The 21916-nt window shown below is 42.4% G+C and overlaps 1 protein-coding gene across 3 annotated transcripts in view; it reads left to right on the forward strand.

Annotated features, from left to right (window-relative positions):
- The window catches only part of MSH3 (mutS homolog 3), a 277857-nt gene that overhangs the window by 75439 nt on the left and 180502 nt on the right, over positions 1 to 21916 (forward strand). For all 3 annotated transcript variants that reach the window (XM_040341613.1, XM_040341617.1, XM_040341611.1), the window contains exon 9: positions 10137 to 10240. In XM_040341613.1, coding sequence (XP_040197547.1) covers positions 10137 to 10240 — 104 coding nt within the window. The remainder of the gene's footprint in view (positions 1 to 10136; positions 10241 to 21916) is intronic.

A 21916-nucleotide genomic window follows, 5' to 3' on the forward strand; every position in this document is an offset into this window, starting at 1 on the left:
GGCTACTTATCCGTTTGCAGGGCCTTAGGACTTGGGATTCTGTATGGAGGGTCTCCTGGTGGGTAGTAGCTTGGGATGTCCGCAGCAACTCAAGGCGAGATTAGCAGCACAGCTCCAGGAGTGGCATTGCCTCCAGTTCAGGATGGATGGATGGTTTCCAAGCTAAGCAGGGCAGTAGCTGTGGTTGGCATGCAGCCCAACCGACTACAGCCGACAATAATAGAACAGGGCTTCACTTACCCTGAATGCCTTTATAGTCAAATAACAGGTGCACCGAATCCAGTGCTGATGCGTCGGCGCACTTCCGCGTTCCAAGCTGGAACGCACGCGGCGCGGGCGATGACGTCATCGTGCGGGCGCCATATGCGTTCCCGCACGGAACGCATTACGGCCCCGAGAGGAGCACCTGTTACACCAAAAGGCCGAGAAGCACCGGTGTATAGCACAGATACAGCCTATTGTTATACAGCCATTTATTCCAAACTGCATACAGGTCTTGCAGGAAAGTATAACCCTGAAGGATATGGTGAGAAAGGATTAACCCTTATACTGCCACCTCCATATGTGTTGTATACAGTAAATAGCAGCATCAGTGTTTACACACACTCCACTGGGAATGCATGTACAGCGAAAGTGATCCAGTAGCTGTACAGCCATTTGTTCGCTTTCTGTGACCTCCAGGGAGTGAACCCTCTTCCCGCATCGCGACCATCTCCCCGCAATGCTTATCGAACGCTGCTGACCCACAGGTCAGGTGTCACTGAGTTGAGAGGAGTGAAACCAGCGAATATCGGGCTCGCACAAATTTAACATAATATATGTTTGGTATCTATTTACTTGGTGCAAAAAATCTGGTAATATAATATAATGCATTTATACGCCTTCAAATTATCATTACTGTATTTTGTTACTTGATAAACTGTTCTGCAAACATTATGCGGCTTAATAAAATTGGAACTATCGCCATTTAATTTTTCAGGGTCTCTGCTTTAAAAAAATATATTGTTTTGAGGTTTTAACTACCTTATATACTCGAGTATAAGCCGAGTTTTTCAGCCCATTTTTTAGGCTGAAAAACTACCCCCTTGGCTTATACTCGAGTCAGCAGTAAAACAGCGTGTCTGCCGCTGTGTAATCCATATGCAGCCGTACCTTTTTCATTAGTAAAACAGCATGTGTCTGCCATTGTATAATCCAGTCTGTTCGGCCGTCCATTGTAAAACAGCCCCACCTCCTCCTTCACTGTGATAGGCGGAACACTGATACAGTTTCCCAGCATCATATCGATGTTCCTCTATCATGGACGGACGAGGAGGAGGCTTTCTTACAATGGACGGGAACAGACTGGATTATACAGCGACAGACACACGCTGTTTTACTAATGCAAAGGTACGGCTGCATATGGATTGCACAGCGACAGCGTTTCCATTTTGAAGAAGATCCCTCTGCAGTGTGGAATAAAGTCCCTTGCGGCCTTCTCTCTGGTCTCCAGGTCCACTGATCTGTCTTTTGAAGACATGGGGGTCCTAAATGACCCGATGGACAACTGCATGGATCTCCTATTAAAAAAGATCTTGGCAATCTATTATAAATAATTTAAAACCCGCTATGGCCACAACGTGTGTAGCTAGAAACGTAGAATTTTGGACTAACCAGCTAAAAGCCCATATAGTGGCAGAGTGGCAGACTCACCTTAACAGGAAATTTTTAGATTATTTTTCCACTTTATCCTCTGCAGTTGCTTACATAGCAGATGCTTCAGCTGAAGCAATCGATGTCGGCGGGATCCGCAGCTTTGACTAACACTGCAAGAAGAGCATTGTGGTTAAAGACCTGGCCAGGTGATGCAGCTTCAAAAAATAAGCTTTGCGGGATTCCTTTTTCAGGGGACCTTCTTTTTGGGCCTGATCTAGAAGATATCCTAGACCGGACAGCTGACAGGAAAAAATCCTTCCCAGTAAAAAAGAAGAAACAACCCCCAAGACGTTTTTTTCTACCTCAAAATGCTCAAGAAAAAGACAACAAACCCCAAGGAGGCAGGAGAAATTGGGCTGCACTGAAGGCCAAAGGGAAAGGTGGAATTCTTTTCCATCCTCCTACGCAAGCCGAGAAATCCCAATGACTCCGCCTGCCATGCGGGTAGGCGGAAGACTGCAAAAGTTCCTTTCGCAGTGGTCAGTGGTAACATCCAATCAGTACATCCTGACCACCCTTGCCCAGGGTTATGTCATAGAGTTCTCGGAGACACCTCCAAGCAGGTTTTTGATAACAAACACCCCAAAAGACCCAGAAAAATCCCTGGCCATGAAGTCCTCTTTAAAAGAGCTGATGCAACAGGGTGTGGTGGTACAAGTACCTCCAGAAGAACAGCAACTGGGGTTCTATTCTCACATTTTCCTGATAAAGAACCCTACAGGAAAATTCAGAATGATCCTAAACTTGAAGTCTCTAAACAAATCTGTCAAATACAGAAAGTTCAAGATGGATTCAATCTTTTCGGTAAAGAATCTATTGACGCCAGACTGTTATATGGCATCAATTTGAGGGACGCATATCTGCATATCCCAATCTCCCCTCAGTCACAGAAGTACCTCAGGTTAGCAGTAAAAATGGAGGGAGTAGTCCATCTGCAATACAGGGCCCTTCCATTCGGGCTGTGATCCTCGCCTCTAATTTTTACCAAGGTAATGACGGAAGCCCTAGCCCTGCTTCGTCTACGGGGGGTGGCAGTTATACCCTACCTAGAGGACCTATTATTCTTCGCCCCATGTAAAGAAAGGTTACTAGACAACCTAATAGCACACAAAAAATTCTCCTGCGCTCTCGTGTTTTCCAGCTATAGGGCAAAGTGATCCAATTTCAGTGTAAAGTCTATGATCTTGCAGCCCTCCTCAGAATCGTGGGAATTCATAAAGCTATAAATGAAAAGAAAAAGGAGGGCGCACCGACATAGTGCATTACCCCTTAAAGGGATTTTATTCAATAAATTGAAACAATAGTCATACTCGCAAAAGGAGTTAAAGACAGCGCTTATCAGATGATTGAACTGGTAAAACAGTATTGCCCAACAATCAGGGTAACAACGCGGATCAGATGGCATCAGACCGTCATATATGGCTTACGCATTTCAGAGGTGAACCTCTTTCATCAAAGCCTCGGTGGTCAGTAGTTGCTCCAACCTATCCAGGGCAGAGAACCACCTGGAATCTCTGGGCTGGATTTTAAATTCAGGAGATTTGTTTCTTGGGTTACCAAGTCGATTTGGTGAGCCAAAATTATTTTTCTTCTACAGGAGAAAAGGGTCAACGTTCAGGACGCCGTAATGGCAGGTAATGTCGACATTAGGAGTCCTGACTTCAGCGATGCCGGCCATTCAATGGGCAAGACTACATTTCAGGTGCCTGCAGGCCTTTCTCCTGAGGTCGTGGGATCACAATCTCAGATCCCTGGACACTCAGATAAAAATTCCATCACGAGTGAAGAGGTCACTTTATTGGTGGAAAAATCAGGAGGTCCTTTCAAGAAGTCTGGAGTGGTTCTTTCCAGTAGAAGAGAGACCGACTACAGATGCCAGTGCAAGGGGATGGGCAGCCCACTTAGAAAAAAATTCCATCCAAGGGTCTTGGACGAAAGTGGAGTCAAAACAGTCCTTAAACTGGAGAGAGCTAAAGGCGATTGCATTGGCTCTAGTAAAGTTTGCTCTGGATCTGCAAAATCGCCATGTTCGAGTGCTAATGGACAACGCCACGGTAGTGGCATACCTAAACAGGCAGGGTGGCACAAGAAGCAGACCCCTGCAGAATCTTGCTGCAAAGATTCTTCTGTGGGCAATAAAGAACTTGCGGTCCCTTTCAGCTGTACATTTAAAGGGGTCCCTGAACAGGGTGGCGGATTGCCTGAGCAGACATCAGGTATGGGAGTCAGAGTGGTCTCTGAACCCAGAGGTCTTTGTGGAAATTTCCAACAAGTGGGGTCGGCCAGATGTGGATCTGTTTGCCTCAAAGGAAAATTCTCAAGTATCTCAATTCTTTTCCCTAAACAGACTGGACGGGTCTCTAGGAATAGACGCTCTGGCGCACCCTTGGAGGTTTCGTCTGTGCTTCGCGTTCCCCCCGTTCCAGTTAATCCCTTTAGTGCTAAGGAAAGTCCAGAGGGAGAAGGTACCGGTCATCTTGGTCACCCCGTACTGGCCCAAGAGAGCTTGGTTCTCCACGGTCCTGGGAATGGCGATCAAGCCATGTAGGCATCTACCTCTCTGGCAGGATCTGTTAATACAGGGTCCTGTGACTCATCCAGATGTGTCCAGTCTCTCCCTTGCAGCCTGGTATCTGAAAGGCAACTTTTAAATAAAAAGTTTTTTTCAGACCGATTCATTTCTACACTACTAGAAAGTAGGAAGAAAGTGACAAGGGCTATATACACAAAAGTGTGGAAGGTGTATACCTCTTGGTGTAACTCCAAGAGACCAAAACGATCTTAGGTCCATTTTAGAGTTTCTGCAAGAAGGAGCAGATAAGGGTCTGGCAATCAGTACTTTAAAGGTACAAGTATCTGCCTTGTCAGTGTTTCTGGAAAGATCCGTGGCCTCAGAACCGCTAGTGGCTAAGTTCTTCAAAGCCCTTACTAGGTCTAGACCGGTTCAGATTAAGGGTTTCTCGAAATGGAATCTCTCGGTAGTTCTACAATCCCTGGCAGGAAGGCCATTTGAACCCTTAAAGATTCATCTCTTAGAGATCTTACTTTAAAAACATTGTTCCTGGTCGCTATCACGTCAGCGTGCAGGATCAGTGAATTACATGCCCTATCAATAAGGGAATCTTATTTACCTTTTTTTTCAGATAGAATTGTTCTGAGAACAGATCCAAAATTTTTGCCCAAGGTAGCGTCAACAGGGAATCGCTCCCAGGATATTGTGCTTCCTACCTTCTGTGCGAATCCCTCAGGGAGAAAGAGAAACTTTTTTTCATATGTTAGATGTAAGAAGGGCTTTGTTATGCTACTTGAAAATAACAAAGAACTTCAGACGCACAGATTCATTATTTGTTCTTTTTTGGAGGCAACAAGAAAGGTTGCCAAGCTTCAAAAGTTACCTTGGCCAGATGGTTAAAGTTATCTATTCGGGAGGCTTACTCTCATGCAGACATCGTGCCACCAGTAGGAATCTGTGCTCATTTAACAAGAGCACTTGCGACCACATAGGCAGAGCGAGCTGGTGCCACCCCTGAGCAAATTTGCAAAGCAGCAACGTGGTCAAGCTACCATACGTTTGTGCGGCATTACAGATTGGACCCCGCATCTGCTGGTGACCAGGCATTCGGCAGAAAGGTCCTACAGGCTGTTGTCCCGCCTTAAGGTGGTAAGTCTCTGTTATCCTCTCAAGGTGCTGTCCTGAAAGACGCCTTGGGAAAATTCAAGTTAGACTTACCGGTAACTTGTTTTCCAGAAGTCTTTCAGGACAGCAACGACCTGCCCTAGTATTTTAATATGCTATGCTGTGACTAACGTATGTGTTTATGTGTTCCAGTCGGGGCCGGAGGTTTATCTGAGACAACTGAAGTATGCTAGGGAGGTACCTCCCTTGAAAGATCTGGAGGAAGAAGGTGTTTCCTGTGGTTATGGGTGGAGTCACTATGTCTCAAGGTGCTGTCCTGAAAGATTTCTGGAAAACAAGTTACCGGTAAGTCTAGCTTGAATTTTTTTACTTTTTGCTATAATAAATATCGCCAAAAAAGATATAAATAAACATTTTTTTCCCTCAGTTTAGGCCGATACGTATTCTTCTACCTATCTACCCTCAGCGGGGTTTTTTTCGTGACTGCGACATGGCGGACACATCGGACAATTTTGACACATTTTTGTGACCATTGTCATTTTCACAGCGAAAAATGCTATAAAAATGCACTGATTACTGTGAAAATGACAATTACGGCTTAGAAGTTAACCACTAGGGGATGCTGAAGGGGTTAAATGTGACCTCATATGTGTTTCTAACTGTAGGGGGGCAGGGCTCGATGTGTGACTTCAGTGATCGTCCTTCCCGCACCTCTCCCCGTTCAGCTCCTGAGACCGATCGCGGGACACCGACGGCGATCGGGTCCCGTGGGCGCGGTCACGGAGCTTCGGGTCGCAAGCACGCCGGCGCGGTCGCGACCCCACGGCTTGGCTCTTAAAGAGGAAGTACAGGGACGTGCTTGTGCCCAGCCGTGCCCTTCTGCCGACGTATATCGGCGTGAAGGGGTCCTTAAGTGGTTAAAGTGTGTGTGTGTTTTTTTTTTTTTTTTTTTTTCAAAATTGCGCTTGAAAAGCCGATGCGCAAATACAAAAATAAAAATTGCAACACCCATCATTTTATTCTATAGGGCTTCTGCTAAAAATATATATATAATGTTTGGGGGGTTCTTAGAAATTTTACAGCAAAAAAAAATAGATTTTTACATTTATGCGAGAAGTGTCAGTATTGGCCCAGTAGGCAAGTGTTTAATTTCTTTATTCGCCCATTCAAAGTCCAGTTATCATAAATCATCATTGAAGCTTTGTTACTTTCATGTAAATTGTTTTACTCATGGTTAGCATAACAGTGATTTATATAAACACCTTCCTTCGAATATGCATTACTACATTACTGTTAAAAAAGGTTCATACTTAAAAGCTAATATACTGTGTAGAGTCAAGCTGCAAATTAGAAAACGTCTATCACAAAGAAGTGTTAATACACAAAATGCATCTATGTAGTCTGCCCTACTTTGACCTTTTGTAAAATTCACGCGGGTGCTAAAATGCTCTTTCTGAATCTCACTTATTTCACATTAAATAGGAACTACCGCCTAAATGAGATAAATGCACGTAGCTTCCAATTGGTACCAATATTTATAATAATAAAAGAAAAGAGAACCTATTGTGAGAGAATTGTGTGTAGGCTGCCCTCGCTCTTTTTGAAAATGCTAGTTGAGTGGTGATGGTCAATGTGCCGTCTTCTCCATACCGTCTACTCTATCTAATCCTAACATTTTTATGTTCGACATGCTTTATGTTTGTTCAAGTTTGTAATTTGTAAATATTGCACATGGCCAGGCAATCAGAATTTTCAGGAGGGAGCCAGCATTGGATGCCACCATAGTTTATGACGGGTGTACATTAAAGTGTAAAGCTTTGGATGAAGTTGGAAGGTCTGAGGCGCACCGACCTAATGCATTACCAAAAATTAATTTAAAGGCCTTTTGGCATTGAAAAGAGTTGTCTGCACTATACATTCCTTGACCTAACACCGAAGCGCAGGAGAATTATTCGGTCAATTCTAGGATTAGAATTCCGGTCAGGTTTTATAGCCATCAGAGTCATCACCAAAGCTGGTAATAGATGGATCGAAATTCAGGCGGTTCAGCAGGTATTGGACAAATTGTAATCCATGTACAGCCACTCCCACCCAACACAAGTTGACTAATGATCAACTCCTTTTAAACAGGCTTGTTGGAAAATCTCTTTTGTTCAGTGGCTTAATGGGGGAAAAAAAAGATCCAGCCCAGCTTACTGTGTGGCAAAAAGGTTGTCATCAGGACAGGAAGTGATAGAAAATGTCTCTAACTTAGAAAGCATTTTGTGTGACTGTTAAAGTGATATTAAGTTTAATTTAAAAAATAAATAAAAATGATTTTGCACGGAGCAGCCCTGAACCTTTTTTTCTTTGAGCCCCACCGGCGCTCCTGGCTCCTCCCCCGTGACCAGTGCCCCCAATAGCAAGCTGCTTGCTATGGGGGTACTGGTGCGTGCTCGTTACTGAGCTCTTACTATGCGTCCATAAAACACAAGGCTTGGCCACGCCCCTGCTCTCTCCATTGTCTCACTGGCTGTGATTGACAGCAATTGAAGCCAATGACTCGTGCTGCTGTCTCAGCCAACGAGGAGAGGGAGTTCCGGGACAGCCAAGGCCCCTGTGCACATCGGTGGATCTAGAGAGGGCTCAGATAGGGAAAGCCTGTGAGAGGAGCAGCACACAGAAGGTTTATATTGGTTAAGATTCCGGGTACAGCACCTGGCTCAGATAAGTATTTGAGGGGGGCAGGGATGAAGCTCCACCTGAAATGTGGTGTGTGTGTGTGTGTGTGTTTTTTTTTTTTTTTTTACCTTCATGCCTACAATGCATAAAGGTAAAAAACCTGCAGCCTTTACAACCACTTTAATGTAGAACTCCATTTGAAAGTATCAGTAATCTGGGCATGGGTACCCTTTTCTGACAAATGTAATTATAGCTGCTTGAATTTTTTTCGAAGGGAAACTCAATTCTACATACCTAACTACTATACCCCCTTGCTGTCCTATAAACTAAGCTCATTAAAAACCTTGTAATACTTTGTACCCACATTCAGTTGTTTGCACCCAAACACTATCATAACAGTAGGTCCTATACTTGCATGATCTCATCAGTTTGGTTCTGCCGGAGCACCAGACAAAAAGTACCTGTCCGGGCATCTGGAGACAGCAGCAGAAGGTAGAGGTTGATGTTACTGACATGTCGTCAACTCAAGTGGTAGAACAAATGTGGAATGTGGAGGAGGTTTTATGTACTGTGTATACCTGTATTAACATATGGTTTTCTGTCATGTAGATATTGTGTTCCAATTTAACTTTTTCCAAGTGTCTCTATGGTAATATAAAGCATATATGCATTTCTTCATTGTAATTAAATTATTTATAGCCTACCCCTATTAATTAGAACGATCTTGAAGTTTATAAGTTTACTTTGTGAACAATCCCACACTGTTGTTGCTTTGAATTCCGTGACATGTATTTACTTTGCCCTGTGAATAGGCACTGCTGTGTCGCACATTTCACAGAGACTGTATCTTGTCAGAAAGCCGCTACCCATCAGAAAATGCAACAGAAGTGACGTTTTGTCACGGCCATCTTGGTACACCCACTCTCGCCTGCAGTAAGCCTACAGTCAGAAGTCGGCAAGCGGACATCTTTTTACACCCACCGAAATCTTGCATTTCACACATTTTTACCAGTAAACTGAGCTTATATAGTCAAATACAGTATTTTGAAATCTGTGACACTTTTGATGTTGAATTTTAAAAGCATCGACAAGTCTGCTAATCTGACAGAACACCGCTGCTTTTAAGATTCAACATCAAAACGGCTTGACGGATTTCAAAATCTTGCATTTCACGATATAGGCTCATTTTACTGGTAAAAATAACTGTGAAATGCAAGACTTCAATGTGTGTAAAAAGATGTCCACTTTGCCACTTCAGACTGTAGGCTTAGTGCGGACGAGTGCGGGTGTACCAAGATGTCCATGACGGAACGTCTCTTCCGCTTTACTCTCTGATGGGTAGCGGCTTTCTGATTGAACACTTGTCTTCAGGAGGTGCTGAAAGGAGGAGGTGCTGAAAGGAGGAGTTTCAGGAGATGGAGTCAATACAGGAATCACTTCTTGCAGGCAGAAAGGTACCATGGGATATGTAGTTCTTAGAAAATTAAGGGAAACCTCACAAACGCTGTAAAGCAGGGATAAGCAATTAGCGGACCTCCAGCTGTTGCCAAACTACAAGTCCCATCATGCCTCTGCCTCTGGGAGTCATGCTTGATGCTGTCAGAGTCTCGCTATGCCTCATGGGACTTGTAGTTTGGCAACATCTGGAGGTCCGCTAATTGCTTATCCCTGCTGTAAAGTATACAAGGAACCCAGGAATTTGCATAAGGAGATGGCCAGCAAACAGGCAACACTCACAACATGAATGGAGAGTTTTCAAATAAGTTTATATTGGATTGTCAAATGTAACTATTGTTTTCATTGTTGTTACAATGCTGATGTTATAACATTTAGAGCCGGTTCACACGGGGGCGGCACGACTTTGGGGAGCGACTCGGCAAGGCGATCTCAAGACGACTTGAAAGGCGACTTGCAAAATGACTTCTGTATTGAAGTCAATGCAAGTCGCCCCCAAAGTCGTACAAGAACCTTTTTCTAAGTTCCTATTCGAACCTATTAGAACAGTTCTATTAAATAGAGCAGAGCACGACTTGTCAGGCGGCTGAGTCGCCCCTGTGTGAACCGGCTCTAAAGTGTACCCTGTGACCATAAAACTCTATTAAGCAAATACTGATATTTTATATATTTGTTTATTTTGCTTTAGTTTACGAGATGATGACCGAATACGTATTGAGAGAATGGATAGTCTTCATTTTCAATACAGTCAAGCATTTCAGCTCATCAGTGAATTCTACACTTGTGGTTCAGGTACATTTTAATTATATTATAATAAACTATAATACTCCTATGCGTAAAGCATTTGCTTTCCTATCCTGGGACTATTTATTTCATGTTTTATCTCGCTTTGAATGAAATATTTTGGAGCCACTCCACGCATTATATGACACGCCTACTGCGTCCTTAATGCTTAACCACTTCCAGCCAGGCGCATTGTCAAATGACGGCCGCAGGAACCCTTTGTCCCTCCGGGTGGCCGTCATGTGACGTCCTGGGATTCCCAGCAGTGAGGCGTGCACTTGCAGCATCACTGGGGACCCAATGCACGAGCCCGGTGGCTGCGATGTCCGCCGGGCACCCGTGATTGCTCGTCACAGAGCAGGGACGTGGATCTTTGTGTGTAAACACAGAGATCCACGTCCTGTCAGGGAGAGGAGACCGATGGTGTGTCCCTTGTACATAGGGACACCGATCAGTCACCTCCCCCAGTCAGTCTCCTCCCCCCACAGTTAGAATCACTCCCTAGGGAACACATTTAACCCCTTGATAGCCCCTTAGTGTTAACCCCTTCCCTGCCAGTCACAATTATACAAAAATCGCCGCCATAACTAGTAAAAATAATAATAATATAAATGCCATAATTCTATCCCCTATTTTGTAGATGCTATAACCTTTGCGCAATCCAATCAATATATGCTTATTGTCATTTTTTTTATTTATTTTTTTACTGAAGATATGTAGAATACATATCGGCCTAAACTGAGGAAAACGATTATATATATATTATATATATATTAAAGCAAAAAGTAATAAATATTGTGTTTTTTTTTTTTCTCTCAATTTACGGCCTTTTTTTTTTTTTTTTAGAGCGCAAACAAATACAAACTCTATTTGTGGGGGGGAAAAATTATCAAAATGTATTTGGGTACAACGTCACAGGACCGCACAATTCTCTTTCAAAGTGTGACAGCGCTGAAAGCTGAAAATTGGCCTGGGCCGGAAGGGGGTGAAAATGCCCTCGCTATCCATAGGGGGACTCAGCAGGGGTGCCCTTTGTCCCCATTACTATACATTTTAGCAATAGAACCGCTTGCAATAAAGAAGTTTGGAGAATAGAATGCAGCGATGGGAAACAAATGTATACTATTCACGAATGACATCTTGATGGTCATGTCGTCGCCCATTTCACACTGCCCAATTTGCCCAACTTACTAAATTTCATTCCCAACAGGCCCACAGGTTGTGGTTGTTGATGGAATCATATTCCTGTCAATTTAAACCAATCTCCCACATTTTGTGGTTGCCGTCAAAAGATCGGCATACAATTCTATGCCCGTCCCTTTCTTTGTCGCTAGATATCTAGGATAGACTGTCCAGATCTCATAACTTCAAATCACTTCACATCCCATTAGCTCCTCTCTTGAGAAATACAGATTTCACCCCGGGCCTCACCCCCTTTGCTTTTGAATGGTGGTCCAACAAGGGTTTCATGCGGATTGCGGCCCTTTGTGATCAGAAAGGAACAATATCCAAAAGATTGCTGATGGAAAAACACCAATTGCTGGATTCTGAGCATTTTAGATATCCTCAAATACACCATTATCTACATGCCTTATTGTGTAAAAGTGATCTTGCCACTGTCACCCATGGAAAACATGTGTTGTCAATATGATAAAATCTGAGGTCATATATCTGCAATATACACTATTCTAATGTTTACCTCAGTAAAACTGAGTTGTATGCCTAATCTAAACACTGGTGATCTTGTCAGCTACCATACACAAATTATCAGTTCTAATATAATCAGTTGCTAGCACTGATCACATCCCATAAGGCTGTGCATTCAGTATAAAAGTAACAGAAAAAAAGTGCTACGCTAAAAATATATGCCTTTGTGTTTTTTACACATATATACACACACGCTAGACCAGCCCTCAAATTTTCTACTCGCGAGTGGAAAATGAGGGCTTGCTAGCTGGGCTGCCTGGAAGTGGGGTGGGGTGGTGAGCAGCCCCCCGCAGGGTTGATCGGGAGCCGATCGCCCCAGGGGGAGGAGAGCCTGGAGGAAGAGGAGAGCCACGGGATAGCACGCTGTTAGAGCTTACATTATAATTGTCTCCGCTCTGCTCGACACAGCCCCACCTTCTGACCTGCGTCTGTGAAAGACAGAACGCAGGTCCAATGCTGGGATGCGTTCTATCTATCACAGGAGCAGGTCAGGAAGAGGCTGGGCTGTGTCTAGCAGGGCGGAGACAACAGCATGCTATCCCGCAGCTCTCCTATTCCTCTGCCCAGGCGAGGCTGCAATGGTGGGCACAGGTGAGGCTGCATTGATGGGCACAGGTGAGGCTGCACTGATAAAGTTGCTGTTAATATTTATTTTTGTAACTTAATTTTGCATAAAACATTTGAGTGTAATTTCATGATATAGTTTATAAGGGCGTGTTTAGGGGCGGGCAAGGGATTGAGTGGGGCACTGGTGGCGAGTAACCCTTGAGGCCTGGCTAGTAGCTTAGGACTTGAAATTTTGAGCCCTGCGCTAGACTGTCTGTAGAAAACCACTTAAGAAATAATATGACTCAAATTAGTGTAACTCTGTGCTCAATTATAGTGCAGCATGTGAACTATTAATTAGTCTTCTCTACTTATCCATATATCCACACTCTATTAATTGCCTATAGAAGATCACATGTCTAAAGTGCTAATTAGTGCAACAACTTAATGCTAATTAAAGTGATTCTGTGCGACAAATAAAAATGATATGCATCAATGCTCAAATAACATCATCTGTCAAAATACCGGTACATCCAATATAATTGTGCTCAAAATATTCACAAACATGTTCCCATGCACTACAAAAGTCCTATGTGCAAAGTGCTATTTTGCTTGATTCACAAACTGACATGCATAATATATACAGTCCATTCACAGTTCAAAAAAATCCAAAGCAACTGGTGATAGTAAAACGTGTCGTTGTGTCCACTCTGGTTCTCCCCCTTCTGTATATATGTGCTCACCTTAGAGTGTGTGACCCTGCAATTAAGCCTGGTCAGAACACGCATATGAACCAACTATGGATTATGTTGGAATTCTGGGCTCATTGCTGATAACGTGTTCCACATATGTATGATGAAGAATACGCGATAGTGTGATATCGTTTAACCACTTAAGCCCCGGACCATATTGCTGGTCAATGACCGGGCCACTTTTTGCGATTCGGCACTGCGTCGCTTTAACTGACAATTGCGCGGTCATGCGACGTGGCTCTTAAACAAAATTGGCGTCCTTTTTTTCCCACAAATAGAGCTTTCTTTTGATGGTATTTGATCACCTCTGCGGTTTTTAGTTTTTGCGCTATAAACAAAAATAAAGCGACAATTTTGAAAAAAAATCATATTTTTTGCTTTTTACCATACTAAATATCCCCCAAAAATATAAAAAAAAATGTTTTTTCTTCAGTTTAGGCCGATACGTATTCTACATATTTTTCGTAAAACAATTTGCAATAAGCGTTTATTGATTGGTTTGCGCAAAAGTTATAGCGTTTACAAAATAGGGGATCGCTTTCTGGCATTTTTATTAATATTTAGTTTTTACTAGTAATGGCGGTGATCAGCGTTTTTTTTCGGTACTGCGACATTATGGCGGACACTTCGGACACTTTTAACACATTTTTGGGACCATTGGCATTTTTATAGGGATCAGTGCTATAAAAATGCATTGATTACTATAAAAATGACACTGGCAGGGAAGGGGTTAACACTAGGGGGTGAGGAAGGGGTTAATTATGTTCCCTGGGTGTGTTCTAACTGAAGGGGGGGGGACTGACTAGGGGAAATGACCGCTGTTCATACATTGTATGAACAGACAATCGGGCATTTCTCCCCCTGACAGGACCGGGAGCTGTGTGTTTACACACACGGCTCCCGGTTCTCTCGCTCTGTAACGAGCGATCGCGGGTGCCCCGCTCGGCATCAGGGGAGAGCGGGGGGCATGCGCGCTCCTATTGGCTTAACGGCGAGATGACGTATACCTACGTGATCTCGCCCAGCAGAGCCGACCTGCCGCCGTATAACTGGTCGGCAAGCAGTTAAACCTCCTCTAGCAATACACACCAAACTGAGCATGTTTGACTTGTCTCCTAGCCTCTGTACTATCAGGAGAGGGTTTGGGGACAGTGGAAGATGGGGAGGATCAAAGAAGACAGGATCAAACAGCCAATTTGCACAATTCAGAGGATTAACCCCTTTAGGTTCCACAGTAAAACAAGCATGCTTTACCGCATATTCAGACGGATTTTTACTATTGTAAGCTTAGCAACACTTTCAGAATCTGTCATGTGTAATTATTAAAGCCTGATTGCGGACAAGATTTTTCTGTTTCGTTTTATAGCGGTATTAAACCCAAAACAGAATGCAATGATTTGCAAATCTCAACCCAACCCACATTTTATTCACACTCGATAACATACTTTATCAACTGTTTAACCACTTCAATACAGGGCACTTTCACCACCTTCCTGCCCAGGCCATTTTTCAGCTTTCAGCGCTGTTGCACTTTGAATGACAATTGCAACACTGTACCCAAATACATTTTAAATAGAGCTTTCGTTTGATGGCATTTAATCACTGCTAGGTTTTTTATTTAAAAGAAAAAAAGATAGACTGAATATTTTGGGGGGGAAAAAGTTTTCCTAAGTTTGTCAGTTAATTTTGTAAATAAGTAATTTTTTTTTCTTCGCTGATGAGGCCGCACTGATGGGTGCTGATGAGGCGGCACTGATGGACGCTAATATGCCGCACTGATGGGCAGCACTAATGAGCAGGCACTGATGGACACTGAAAGGCAGCAGTGAATGGCATCACTAATGGGCACTGATTGGTGGCACTTGGGGGCTTTACTGTAATCAGGGCACTGATGATCAGTGCCCAATTACATGTCCATGTGTTCCCTGCAAGAAGATGCTGCGGATCAGCTGTCCTCGCCAAACACTCTATCAATGGACACATACGATTACATGGTTAAAGCGGGGGTTCACCCTAAACAAAAAATATTATATTACATTGAGCTCACTTCAGAGATTGATCGTATGCTGATTTTTTTTTTTTTTCGTACATACCGTAGAATCGCGATTCCCCCCCCCCCCCCCCGGCCTCTGGGTGGTGAATCTGGCGGGACTGGGCGTTCCTATCCAGCAGGCAAGTGATTGACGTGATGACGAACACTACCCCCGTCGCATACGGAGCGTCACGAGTTGCCGAAAGAAGCCGAACGTCGGTGCGCAGGCGCCGTATAGCGCTGACTTGCCGTTTGGCTTCTTTCGGCAACTTGTGACGCTCCGTATGCGACGGGGGTAGTGTTCGTCATCATGTCAATCACTTGCCTGCTGGATAGGAATGCCCAGTCCCGCAGGATTCACCATACGGAAGCCGGGGGAGAAAATAGCAATTCTACGGTATGTACGACAAAAAAAAAAAAAAGATCAGCATACGGTCAATCTCTGAAGTGAGCTCAATGTAATATAATATTTTTTTTTTAGGGTGAACCTCCGCTTTAAAGAGCCGCGTGATCAGCTCATTACAGAGATTGGGGTCACGCCGTGTCCTAGCAACACAGCACAGCCACACAAGAGTGGTCGTTCTGGATGCCGTCATATGACTAGGAACAGACAATTACTGTACTTCCCGGTCAGAACAGGGATCTGTTTGTTTATGTTGACAGATCCCTATTCTGGCTCTCTGTGGAGCGATCGCGGGTGGCCGGGAGTTATTGTGGCCGCTGGTCACGCACATCAGCTCCCCCGCCATGCAGCTCTCAATGGGGCCAACATACCGGTACAGCGATTCGCAGGAACAAGCCAACCTGCCGCAGTATAATGATGGCGGCTGGTCGGCAGGTAGTTAAAATGGAGAACAAATCCAGAGTGCACACTTGCATAGGAAAACACACACTTGTATGCAATGTCTATTCCACCGGCTGATTCCAAGATGGCAGCTGCGTTCCAGTTGGTGGATTTGAAGTCACGAGTGCAGCCTGCTCAGCCCATTTCATCTATAGGACAGGCTCAGGGATCTTTAAGAACATATGTTGAAAAAAAGCCGCCTTGCATTATATTGTGAACTGGTTATATGTAGTATATGATGCAGCAGAATTGGGGAAAAATATGTGTGATTTATGTGGTATAACGATATATAATTTGACATATGTGCCTATTTTTATGAGGTACTGTATATATTGGAGAGATATATAAAAACAAAAAAAGGAGGCTTATTTATTATTTATTTTTCATAAGTCCACGGTATGTTTAATAGGTTGCACAATTTGGTCCATATTGGTTTTTATTAAGGAGTTTTACAGTGCTGCACCTTTTGGATTTTCACCCACTTCAGACCCTTTTTTCCCCACACAAATGGAGTTTTCCTTTGGTGGTATATGATCACCTCTGCATTTTTTTTTTTTTTTTGCGCTATAAACAAAAAAAGAACAACAATTTTGAAAAAAAAACAATAATTTTTACTTTCTGCTGTAAAGCACATACGATAAAAAAATAAATAAAACATCTTCATCAATTTAGGCAAATATGTATTCTGCTAGGTGTTTTTGGTTAAAAAAAATCCCAATAAGTGTATATTGATTGGTTTGCGCAAAAGCTATAGCGTCTACAAACTATGGGATATTTTTATGGATTTTTTTAGCAGGATTGCGATATTGTGGCTGACATCTGACACTAAGTGACAGGTCCTGGATACTAGTGACACCAATAAAGTGAAAAAAAAATGGACTGTCATTGTAGAAATTACACTGGCAAGGAAGGGGTTAACATCAGGGGCGATCAAGGTTACGTGTGCTCCTAGGGAGTGCTTTCTGTCTGTGTGTGGGATGCTGTGACTGGAGGAAAACGGAGATCCGTGTTTCTGCTTAGATCAGAAACAAAAGATCTCCATTTTACCAGCCTTGCAGAATGGCGGTCTGCTTTGTTTACGTAGGCAGACCGCTGTTCTGCCTTTCCTCTGATCGATCGCGGGTGGCCGGCGGCGCTGATTGTCTCCTGCTGTGTCCAATCACAGCAAGAGCGTGTCGCCAGCGGCGCGCATTTGCGCCCCAGACCTCGTGCACGAAATCACGTACAGGTACCTTCCCTCAATATCAGTACAGGTACGTGATTTGGCACAGCCGGGCCACCCTGCCGCAGTATATATGCGGTGGGCAGTCCAGAAGCAGTTACATTATGGCTCAAACCTGCTGCGAGCCAGTATATATATATATATATATATATATATATATATATATATATATATATATATATATATATATATATATATATATATATATATATATATATATATATATATATATACAGTGATGAAAATAAGTATTTGAACACCCTGCTATTTTGCAAGTTCTCCCACTTGGAAATCATGGAGGGGTCTGAAATTGTTATCGTAGGTGCATGTCCACTGTGAGAGACATAATCAAAAAAAAAAATAATCCAGAAATCACAATGTATGATTTTTTAACTATTTATTTGTATGATACAGCTGCAAATAATTATTTGAACACCTGAGAAAATCAATGTTAATATTTGGTACAGTAGACTTTGTTTGCAATTACGGAGGTCAAACGTTTCTTGTCGTTTTTCACCAGGTTTGCACACACTGGAGGAGGGATTTTGGCCCACTCCTCCACACAGATCTTCTCTAGATCAGTCAGGTTTCTGGGCTGTCGCTGAGAAACACGGAGTTTGAGCTCCCTCCAAAGATTCTCTATTGGGTTTAGGTCTGGAGACTGGCTAGGCCACGCCAGAACCTTGATATGCTTCTTACAGAGCCACTCCTTGGTTATCCTGGCTGTGTGCTTCGGGTCATTGTCATGTTGGAAGACCCAGCCTCGACCCATCTTCAAAGCTCTAACTGAGGGAAGGAGGTTGTTGCCCAAAATCTCGCAATACATGGCCCCGGTCATCCTCTCCTTAATACAGTGCAGTCGCCCTGTCCCATGTGCAGAAAAACACCCCCAAAGCATGATGCTACCACCCCCATGCTTCACAGTAGGGATGGTGTTCTTGGGATGGTACTCATCATTCTTCTTCCTCCAAACACAGTTAGTGGAATTATGACCAAAAAGTTCTATTTTGGTCTCATCTGACCACATGACTTTCTCCCATGACTCCTCTGGATCATCCAAATGGTCATTGGCAAACTTAAGACGGGCCTTGACATGTGCTGGTTTAAGCAGGGGAACCTTCCGTGCCATGCATGATTTCAAACCATGACGTCTTAGTGTATTCCCAACAGTAACCTTGGAAACGGTGGTCCCAGCTCTTTTCAGGTCATTGACCAGCTCCTCCCGTGTAGTCCTGGGCTGATTTCTCACCTTTCTTAGGATCATTGAGACCCCACGAGGTGAGATTTTGCATGGAGCCCCAGTCCGAGGGAGATTGACAGTCATGTTTAGCTTCATCCATTTTCTACTGATTGCTCCAACAGTGGACCTTTTTTCACCAAGCTGCTTGGCAATTTCCCCGTGGCCCTTTCCAGCCTTGTGGAGGTGTACAATTTTGTCTCTAGTGTCTTTGGACAGCTCTTTGGTCTTGGCCATGTTAGTAGTTGGATTCTTACTGATTGTATGGGGTGGACAGGTGTCTTTATGCAGCTAATGACCTCAAACAGGTGCATCTAATTTAGGATAATAAATGGAGTGGAGGTGGACATTTTAAAGGCAGACTAACAGGTCTTTGAGGGTCAGAATTCTAGCTGATAGACAGGTGTTCAAATACTTATTTGCAGCTGTATCATACAAATAAATAGTTAAAAAATCATAAATTGTGATTTCTGGAATTTTTTTTTTTTGATTATGTCTCTCACAGTGGACATGCACCTACGATGACAATTTTAGACCCCTCCATGATTTCCAAGTGGGAGAACTTGCAAAATAGCAGGGTGTTCAAATACTTATTTTCCTCACTGTATATATATATATATATATAAGTTTACTGCCACTTTAAATCCACTATGTTTTGCTATTAACTGGTTACTGTTTATTAATTAACTATATGCACATCACTGACTACATTTTGATTATTCTTAGGCTAGTGTATTGTTTTTCTAGCTATAACATTGCATCAATGTAAACGTTGTTACATTATTCATTGTGACAAAATGTGGAATTTGATAAATGGAACCGATTTTTCTGCGTTGTTGTTTTTGTATGTAATTGTCCTATTGTTTTACTTGGCGTCTATAACACAGGATCACCCCAATGTGCAGCCTCATAATATAAATATAAAATGTTCTATAGTTGTGTCCCTGTAGGACATAAACCAGCACTGATATTGAGGGAAGGTAGACTTTGTAGCAAGCAGATCCATAAAGTAATTCAATATTCTTTCAGTTGTGTGACTCCTAGCATGATACACTGAACCCCTACTGACCTGGATGTGTTTGGCTTCTTTACATTTTTTAAAAAAGGGAACAAACTGTATAGGTGGCAGAATTATATTATTTAGTGGTTTAAATGCAAAGATACCTTGGATACTGTGGAGTGAGTGAACACAAACAAAAAAACACAAACATTGCCATGCTAGAATAGAAAGTGTGTTATTCACAGGATTACCAGGTTAAAAAAATAAAACCATACCAGAAAAAAAAAAAAGAAAACTAATGCAGCCACCACATTTAGTGAATAGTAACCTCCTATTATGTTTTTTGAATTTAGATACGTTTTAACTTGAGAATGATGCAAGTGTAATTTGCCTACCTAAATAATTATCATTGTTTGTTTAGACTTTTATTTGGTACACTATTAATAAAAAACATTTATATTATTCACTTTGACCAACATGTGGGGAAAACTATACTTTATAACAATTTTGTTTCTAATACTGTAATTGAATCTTTTAATTGCAGTGTTAAATAGTCTTCATGCAACTTTTGCATCTCCAGGTTGATATTTAAGATGAGCCCATGTACATTTGATCACCATGATTGGCTGCCATGGTGATCACATTGGTTGGCATCCACATTGAGAGACCTGACAGCTAAAAGCCAACAGGACAAGCTTGCAACAAGTGGTGTGTCACTCCCTGTGTGTGTATGTGTGTGTGTATATATGTATATATATATACTGTGTGTGTGTGTGTGTGTGTGTATATATGTGTGTGTGTATATATATATATATATATATATATATATATATATATATATATATATATATATATATATAAACGCAGCACTTTACATATACATTGTACGTTCACATCAGTTCCTGCCCTCAAGGAGCTTACAACCTAAGGTCCCTAACACACATTTATACATACTAGGGCCAATTTAGAAATTTAGATAGGATCTGATTTTAAAGACATGCTGGTAGGATATAGAGACACACACACACACACACACACACACACACAAACACAATCTCGCAAAAGTCAGTACATCCCTCACATTTTTGTAAATTAATTCTATCTTTTCATGTGACAACACTGAAGAAATGACACTTTGCTACGATGTAAAGTAGGGAGTGTACAGCTTGTATAACAGTGTAAATTTGCCGTCCCCTCAAAATAACTCAACACGCTGCCATTATAGTGGATGTAAACCCAATTCATTAAATTTGAGCTGGGCACACATATCTGCAGTATTTTGTTATCTCTTTTCAAAGAGCTAAGTCCCATATCTCTCCCCTGACTTGTTTCTTTATTATCAGCCTGATAACTCCTGACACATTTTCTGACACATCAGATAAAAACAGCCTGAAATTTTTGTCTGGGGAGATTGCTAAAACAGATTAACAGGTAGCTGGCCCTATTACAAAACACCTTTTGAGAGTCTCTGCCTATGTGGAAAGGGGGTGTGTGACTTTCCTCCAATCAGCAATTTTAGCTATCTTGGCTGTATGCCCAGACATTACACGCCTGTGTTAAACAGGAAGAGAACATTTTCTAACACGATCTGAGCTTTCTAAACAGTATATAAATGTGAAGACAGCAGATATACATATAAAACTTATGTAGGGAGATTTAGTGTATCATCTGAGGCTGTTCACTTCACTGGGTCTATGGAGGGTTTACATCCACTTTAATGTCTAAACCGCTGGCAACAAAAGTGAGTAAACACCTAAGTAAAAATGTCCATGCAGAAGTAACAATTCTTATTGCTTCTTAGTACTTGTGTGTAGTGCAGATTTTGTTTTAGGACATCCTGTATAGTGGTCTCTGTGTATCCTGCCACCAGCACACATACTCTGCTCCCCAGTATCTCTACTAACAGCGGGATCATTCCTCCAGTACGCAGAACTTTCTAGCCAGCAAAGTATTTGCATTAACCAGTTATTGATAAATCTGCAGTGTATGGACATTAACCACTTGCCTACTGTGCACATACACCACCTTCCTGCCCAGACTAAATTTTAGCTTCCGGCACTGCGTCACTTTAACAATTGCACGGTCATGCGACATGGCTTCCAAACAAAATTGACGTCCTTTTTTTTCCACAAATAGAGCTTTCTTTTGGTGGTATTTGATCGCCTGTGCGGTTTTTAGTTTTTGCGCTATAAACAAAAAAAGAGCGACAATTTTGAAAAAAAAACACTATTTTTTACTTTTTGCTATAATAAATATTCCATTTAAAAAAAAAAAAAAAAAATGTATCTCTGTTTAGGCCAATACGTATTCTTCTACATATTTTTGTTTAAAAAAAAAAAAAAAAT

The sequence above is a fragment of the Rana temporaria genome, chromosome 1 (assembly GCF_905171775.1).
Source record: "Rana temporaria chromosome 1, aRanTem1.1, whole genome shotgun sequence".
NCBI lineage: Eukaryota > Metazoa > Chordata > Amphibia > Anura > Ranidae > Rana > Rana temporaria.